At 43.1% G+C, this 8,316-nt stretch overlaps 1 protein-coding gene across 2 annotated transcripts; it reads right to left on the reverse strand.

The window, feature by feature from the left end:
- Positions 1-5,890: 5,890 nt before the first annotated feature.
- Positions 5,891-7,803, reverse strand: LOC147901690 (FCS-Like Zinc finger 14-like). Of its 2 annotated transcripts, XM_087375305.1 has the most exons (3): positions 7,761-7,803; positions 6,559-7,317; positions 5,891-6,410 (listed from the first exon to the last, which is right to left on the reverse strand). In XM_087375305.1, exons 2-3 carry the CDS (start codon positions 7,284-7,286, stop codon positions 6,254-6,256), a joined length of 885 nt encoding a protein of 294 aa, XP_087231431.1. In that variant the 5' UTR covers positions 7,287-7,317; positions 7,761-7,803; the 3' UTR covers positions 5,891-6,253. The 2 variants fall into 2 exon arrangements, with proteins under 2 accessions (XP_087231431.1, XP_087231430.1); XM_087375304.1 differs by lacking the exon at positions 7,761-7,803 and having other exon boundaries at positions 6,559-7,749.
- Positions 7,804-8,316: the final 513 nt, after the last annotated feature.

The following is an 8,316-nucleotide window of genomic DNA, read 5'->3' on the forward strand; positions in this document are numbered from 1 at the left end:
GCGAGATCGATTTCTAGATGTTTTCACACTAGAATCTATAGACTAGTATTTGTACCACTTAGCGATGGAGGGTCGACGATGCCTCGGTCAAATAAATCGAGACATAAACTTATGTGACACAAAGTGGGAGGGTCTTGCTATATAGATGCCAAGGTCACGTACATCAAGAATGTGTGGCAAGGTTACAAAGGCGAAGGAGCTGCCTTGACCTCCCTTCCATCAATGCACCCACACCCCCAAGCACAGCCGCAACCACAAGCATCAATGCACCCATGCCCCCAGTCAAATGCTGCATTACATCCACAACAACCACAAGCACCAATGTACCCACGTCTCCAGTTATATGTCGCATTCCACCCAATGCAACTGCAAGCACCACTATAGCCACACCATGCATACGCACCATTGCATCGACCACAACATGTAGCTTTCCCCATATCCCTTTCTTCCAAGATCTTCCATACCCAAAAGAAGTTCCTCCTCCTTTTTCACATCTCCCACCACATGCACGATCACATTTCACCACATCTTTTGTGCCTCCTACCACACGCACAAACCAGTTTCCATCTCTCGCATTTTCACCTGCACCACAAATGCACAGTCTATCTACACAAGCAGATACATTCCCATCTCCTTCATTGTCTCTTGCACAAGCACCATGCACATCACATGGCTTGCGTGATCATGTAGCAGTGCCAAGACCCATGTGACCCATACTACTTCAGCGACGAGACATCCGATTCATGCCTAGTGCAACTGTGGGCACAAGCACGAAAGGAACAGTCAACATGTGCAATATTCTTGTCACTCCCTTTGATCCGCACAAGATTTATGCATGTAAGGTGCCGAGGGCTTATGTGCCTGTTGATGCATTGAAGGCCAGAGCATTAGAAGAAGCCACATGCTTGGGCAATGTCGTACATCTGGGCATCATCCGAGCAATAGGTCTACTCTATGATGATAACCCAATGATACCATTTCCATTCTAGAATGGAAATCATTTGGAAAGATGGCTAACCTACCTCGGATATGATGAAAAGCGACCATCTCCTATGTTTCACAGAGATGATGAGGAAATGCCTGCTAGAGCTCCATGGGTCCGTCAGCATATATTTGATATTTTAAGTGCATTAGCTCGCACTATTCATTACATGCACCAACACAATGTCCTACATAATGATTTGCATGTGCAAAACATTATACATATCTAGATCAACCCTTGAGACTTGAAAATATAAAATTCGATTGCGCATATTCAATTATTCTTTCCAACTTTCTAATGTTGCCTTGAAAGTATTTGCAAGTCACAAGGTTTTCTCTAACTATTATGTATACTAAAATCATCCACAAGCTCAATAATTACAACACAACATCGCTTGTAGCCCACAAGGTTCTAGCTTTCAAGTACAAAAGGAGACGAGATGGATACGAGCATATGCGCTCTTCCATTGCTTGACATATTCTCTCATCCATCCCCTCGCATACAACATTATATCCGATATAATTAGAGCTTCATCCACCACTTCTATCACCTGTTATATTCTTCTATCACTCTATATTGCATTCAACACAGGTACAATATCATCTATCTCTTTGACTTCGCTATTGTCATTGAGTAGCTCAAGCTCGTCTTCCTCTTTGCTGAATGCACCCTCAACAACTAATTATGTAGTCAATCGTTGTCCAGCAATTCTTATTACAGGAGCTTCACTTGCTGCCCTAGCCGCAACATTGAATCCTTTCAACAATCGTAGATTTCCAAAGCAAAATACCAAATCTGTAGCTCTTGATGGCTTTAAGCGATTGCGTCTCTTAGAATGAATAAAATCATATGCACTCTAATTTTGCTCACATACACCCAATGATGCAGCAACAGAGAGCAGACGAGTTGCAACATGCTACAACTCCAATATCTCTCCACTATATTCCTTCCACCAAGTAGGTGCAATAGTCGTCTTAATAGCATCAAGATTCCAAAGATCTCCAAAAGAGCCTTTGCAATTCGAATACCTCACTCGTTGCTGGTAGGCCAGTTTTCCTTGATCTCCCGAAAGTAAGTTTTTACAAACCTCTTGAAAGTTACTTACAACTTCATGATTCTGTGATTGAGCATGCATTTGATATTGTGGATGTACTGCAAATGCAACTCCATGCAAAGGGGTGTGCATTTGCTTCCATCTCTTATCGGCCAAATATACCGCTTGTTGCTTCTCCCTAGGTGCAAAGTGCACAAATTCTTTAACTTGTCGTATTGCTTCTGACATCTTCCAATACACTTTACCCCCATAAAAAAGGCATCAATACCAACCATCATCAATACTGTTAAGGTAGTCAACACTCCAACATACATCCTCAATTAGAGTTGCACAAAGGCTCTAATGAGTAAGACACCATTGGAAACTTAAGTAAGAAGCCTTCAACTTCTCATTTCAAAATAGTTGGCTATGAGGGTTATGCATGTGCCATGATAGCGGATCCAAAAAGCAAGAAATGCATCTTTCTTTGCTATAGCCAAGCATCAAAGACCTAAGGTTATATGGTCCAGAGCCAAAGAAGATCATGGTAAGCCATACATAATAACATACATACTCAAGGTGGACTCAAACCCCCAAATTTGGGCTGTCGCAGCTGGGTGATCGCCAGCCATGTATTTCAAGCTACGAAAAGCTCATTTGGGTTTCCCAATCAATTGTTCCACAAGACCAATATGTCTCAACAGTTGATGATATGAATTGTTTGGAAGTGGATGTTTCAACACATAAAATGGTAAGTTTGGGTGCTTTAAACAATGCTTGAGACTATTGCAAGTCATGTAGCAAAGGATGCAAGCCCAAGAACATGAGATTGAGAAGCATACAGATTGCAAACAAACTGCTATTTTTCGATCTATCCCCCGCGTTATGTTATGAGCAATGAAAGACCCTTTTCCAAAATGTCTGACAACTTGCAAAAGTTTGGAGCTTGCTCATCTGTATTATCCATATCTCTTTTCGATTTAGAAGCTAGTTGTTGAGAAAATGTCAACTCCTAAAAAGCATAATTATAGAAGACAATGATATGTCATGACATGGAGACTCAAAAGGTTATAGATGAGTTCATACATTGCTATGTACTCCTTGTTAAAATTCTGCAATAAGAGCCCATACTCTTTGCTATGCACTCTTTGTTAAAATTCAATGTACTTTGTATAAGCGACAGCGCACCATCACTGTTCAGTCGACTAACTCTATCCGACTGGCATGCTACAATTCCTAGGTGACAACAAATGTCTCTCCAATGACCACCTCCGTCACCACCGAGCTTGCCCATCCACAGTATCCCAAAAGTCTCAATACAACTTAGTGTACAGGTAGCTATATCGTGTGCACTCCTCTCTCTCTCTCTTCCTCTCTCACTTCCGCTATCAATTCATATAGAAGAGACACCAACTTTAGTATTATCATCAAGCAAGAGTGAAATTGCTTTAGCTAGGCTATGAGATCTAATAGAAGAAGCATAAATCCATGAGTTCCTATACAAAAATCTCTTTAACAAATTTTGTAGTAAGAGCTCGTGTACTCTTTGCTATGTACCTTGTTAAAATTCGGTGTACTCTTTGCTATGTACCTTGTTAAAATTCGATGTACTCTGAATGAGTAACATTCATATCGAAGAGATGCCACCATTAGTATTATCATCAAGCAAGAGTGCAATTGCTTTAGCTAGGTTATGAGCTCTAATAGAAGAAGCATAAAGCCATGAGCTCCTATACAAAAAGTTATTGGCCATGTGCTACACATAAGAGGCATGTGGTTATTAAAATAGAAGAATGAAGAAGAGGATAAGGTTGTGTATAGTCGCAATATCATATAATATATATGCATATAGAAGACAAGGTGCAATATTCAATAAAAGGAATAGGGATGATAGACACTATCTCGTATAAGCAAGGATTCATAGAAGGATCGAAATCTCAAACAAAGGGTGATAAAAGGAGCATATCGAAGAAGTGCTAGAGTATAGATTCGATGGCCCAGACTATAGAAGAATTGCAATCCTACAATAGCGCTGAAACGTAAGTCCATATAGTAGGAGTGCCAGCTATTAGAGCAAGAGCAAAGGCATCGCATAGAAGAGACCCAAGCTGAATTGAAAGGCCACAACCTCACTTGTAGCAAAGTCAATTCCCATAATAGAGGCCCAAGCTGAATTGAAAGGCCAAAACCTATCTCTACGTAACTTGTAGCAAAGTCAATCCCCATATAGTAAGACTGAACACCACATGCAAGGTTGAACTGTCTTTTTACTTCAAAACTCCAGGAAGAGAACTGCTCATGCTCATTCAATGACAGAGAAACGAGAAGATACATTGCACCCATCATAAGAGGACAGATCAATGGCATAAGATGAAGCTTGTCGGGCTTTAAAACAAACCTTTAGTTTTGGAGATTTGAGTCTCTTTAATTGGAGCCATACTCCCAAGAGGTACCGACCAGGGGCATAGAACGAAGAGAGACAAGAAGATACATCACACCCAGACCAGTGGCATAGGATAATGAGAGACAAGAAGATATATCACACCAGAGGATGAAGCTTGTCAAGCTTTCAAACAGACCTTTAAATTTTCGAGACCTGGAGTCTCTTTACTTGGAGCCATCCTCAACAACATGGCATAGGATGAAACTTGAGCCATTGGAGTCTCTTTATTTGGAACCATCCTCAAGAACATGGCATACGATGAAGCTTGAGCTATCTTCAAACGAGGTTGCATAGCATGAACCTTTTCAAGCTTTGAAACAAAGCTTCAATTCGGAGATTTGAGTCTCTTTACCTTGAGGCAATCTTCAATCAAGTGGGCAAGTTAGGATTATCAATTTTGTCTAAGCTATGGCTATGATGGTTAAGGCCACATGAGGAGAGACAATTCTTATTAAATTCCATGTCAGATGACTTGTTTTGCTAAGAGCCCCATTGAGGGGAAGAACATTAAGTACTGCTATATTCTTATTGATTTTATCAAGTGGCCATTTTCTCTTCGTCCCTAGTGCACAAATTTCTGTGGGGACCAGAATGGTGTGAAGAAGCTTGGAGGTAGAAGCTGAAAAACACTTACGATATGCCAAATGGGATCGCACCATCCATCAAGTTTTTATGTTTTCTATGAAGCATGGGAAAGACCGGACTTAGAGGGAGGAAGAGATTTGAGTTCTTCAAGTTGAAAAAAGACTACGGAGTTCCTCAAGTTGGAAAAAATACTTCTGAAAGAATCCTTATGATAAGATTATTTCTTTTTTTTCTGAAATAATCCTTCCGACAAGAATATGATTTCACATTCTCATAACGTGGAAGATGAAGAGAGATGAGTTTCTCAAGTTCAAAGAGACTTCTGAAATGATCCTTGTGACAAGATTATGATTCACATTCTTAGAACTCTGATGACACGAGGAAAGATACTGAACCAGATAAGATTATGATTCACATTCTTAGAACTCGGATGACACTAAGGAAAGATACTGCAGCAGGCACTGGAGAAGCAAACAAGATGGATGCAACAAGGAGACTTCCCTCTCACTGCCGTACACAATACGCTCAGGGTGGTGTGAGACAAATAGCAAGAGAAACATAGCAGGAGAAACAAGACAGAGCACAGAAGAAGCTTGGTATATAAGCCACTTAATGCAGCTTGAGGGTAGGGCTGTTTGCCCTTTGACACACACAAGCTTAAGTGCATCACATGGGGACCACAATGCCCCTTGCTAATTTAGCTTTAACTCATTGCTACACATGCACATATTGAACGTGTTTGAATATCAAAGTGTAGCTTGTATGCAGATTGAAGACGCTTCTGTTTACAATGAAATTTTTTCAACGCCGTCATGTTGAAATTTCTACAAGGTATGTACCCCCCTCAAATAGGAGCCACAATGAAAGTTTCAGGTCCCCTGCTAAGTCACTAATCATGCTAGAGGGTTGAAATCTCCACATGCCACATAGACTATTTAGATCTTCAAAATGTCGCATGTATTGCAGGTTGAAGACGGTTCTCCTCTGCTTTACAATGAAAACGTGCCTAAAACTACAGTTTATACAAGCTTTGTACTTTTCAAAATTTGACCTGACTAGCAGATTTGAAAAGGAAAAGGTTCCTGTAGTCGATGTACAAGACTCCCCGATGTTATTTACTGGTGTTGGTGTTGCAAAAAAGACATTGCATGCAGAGAAGGGTTTTGAGATCAATGTCCCTCCCTCTTTTTCTGCAGCGCATTGTCATGTCTTATGCAGCTGTTTTTGCGGTCCAAAATTCGTTCCGATGATGAGAAACTCCGGTGGTTACCAATTTCATGAATGCTGTGGCCGAGCATTCCTCTTTGCGCTCATCGGCCACAATCTGTTGGTATCGACATTCAGCACTGCAAAATGCTCGATCCCCTCTGCAATGCGGGAAATGGGCCTCATAAGAAAGTTTCAAAGAAATCCCAACTTTATATACAGCGATGGTGAAGAGATCCGGCAAAGCAATAGTTCATTAGGAGACCAAATGTTAGGAAAAGAAGAAGGCAGTCAAAGGGTGTTCGGTACCTGTACATAAAGATATCCTTTCCCAGCCCAAGCTGGCGCTTGCAGAAGAAGCATGCACTAAGAAAGTCATTCACCAGCAGGTTCTCGTGGCAACCCGTAGACGGGGAGGCAGTCGAAAAGATGGATTTGCGGACGTATCTATCAGAATCGGGGCTATAGCAGCGAGATGGAACTCTGGGACCCGGATCTGATCTTGGCAAGAAGACTTCATGCGCGTCTAGATCATCGAAGCGGTGTTCGTTTTGTTGATCGCCGTTGCTCCCAGGCTGCAGATGATCCTTGACAATGCATATGGGTCTGGTCTGTGTAGTCGTCGAGCCTCCAATCAAGCAAACAGAAGACGGCGAGTGCGTTTCTTGATCCCTGGCGTCCTGCACGCCAGGAACGGTGCTGCGTAGTCCCGCACCTCCTGCTGTTGATCTTTTGCCGACAAAGCAACGAGAGCTCGATAACAATATCTCCAATCTGGACTTCGTGCACCTTGGCTGCTTTTCTTCAGAAGCATGCATGCCTATGCCAGACACTCTTTGTTCTAAGACGGACCGCGGACTGTGCAATGCATCGAGGTTCTCGCTGAGGCAAGGATCAAAGCCGATTACAGACGGAGGACCGGCATGCTCGGGCTTCTCATGCATCCACTGGAATTTCGCAGAGGTATCGTTCGGCATTAAGAGATCAGATGTACCGGGAATTGGCGGGAGGAGATCACAAGACCACTTGCCGGGCATGAGTAGTCTTCTTGCAAAATCGTGCAGTAATCTGCGAGAGAGGGAGAAAGATGCTGCAGCGGATAGAAATGCCAACCAGAAATCGAGCAAGGGAGCATGCAAAGACGAAAAGGAGGCAAGGAACTGGAACACCAGAACTAGTGGAGACGAAAGAAATTGGGTAGCTGCAGGAAACAGCAAAAGATGAACTGGGAAACAACAAATTCTGATCGTCTCTCAACTCCAACGATAATATATCATGATCAAGAACACGTTTGAATCGTGTCTCAAGGGCAAATCATCATCTCTCATCAACTGATCCAAACAAAGATGATCATGCTCTCAAATTAACCTCACAACGTCGGATCGCAGCTGCAACAATCAACAGCTCCGCTCCAATGCAAAACGATCAAGAACGCTTCGAATCATGCTCCCAAAAACTTCACAAAAGCCCCGAAATCAACGGATTGGAACGCCAAAACCGAAAGGACTAACCCGAATTGTGAGATTGATCAGTATCAAACCGAGAACGGATTTTGCACACGATCATATAAATAACCAAGCCGAAATCAAAGGATTCGATCGAATAAATAGCCCCAGACGATCCGGCCAAGATGACGTGTGCCGTAAAATCCGCCGGTAAAACCGGCCATCCACACACGTATCCTCGTCCCGTGAGCAAGACTGCTCACGTGCCCCCTTCCTACAGGGCTGCCTCCTTACGTGGCAGCGCGGACCCCGACCTGGCACCGCGTTGCCCAATAAATCACTGCCACGCCCCTGTACCGTTTTCTGCCACGTCGGTTAACGCCCGCGACAGGTAGCCACACGGGCTCGCTACAAACCCGACCACATCTTGCCACGTGGCCTCCTCGTAGAGCCACGTAGGCACGCCACGTGTCCAGTGCAGAGGCGTGGGCCAACGTGTAGGCCCTGTACAGAAAGGCGCGCGGGGCAGTACAGGCGTGGACACGTGTCAATACGGGTCTGCTGACCTTTTAAATCTAGGCGTGTATTTTAAGTATTTATATTGGGCCCGTGTACGTTACGC

This window comes from Dipteris shenzhenensis, chromosome 5, assembly GCF_047967505.1.
Source record: "Dipteris shenzhenensis isolate YYH24624 ecotype China chromosome 5, Dip_SZ_1.0, whole genome shotgun sequence".
NCBI classification, from domain to species: Eukaryota; Viridiplantae; Streptophyta; class Polypodiopsida; order Gleicheniales; family Dipteridaceae; genus Dipteris; species Dipteris shenzhenensis.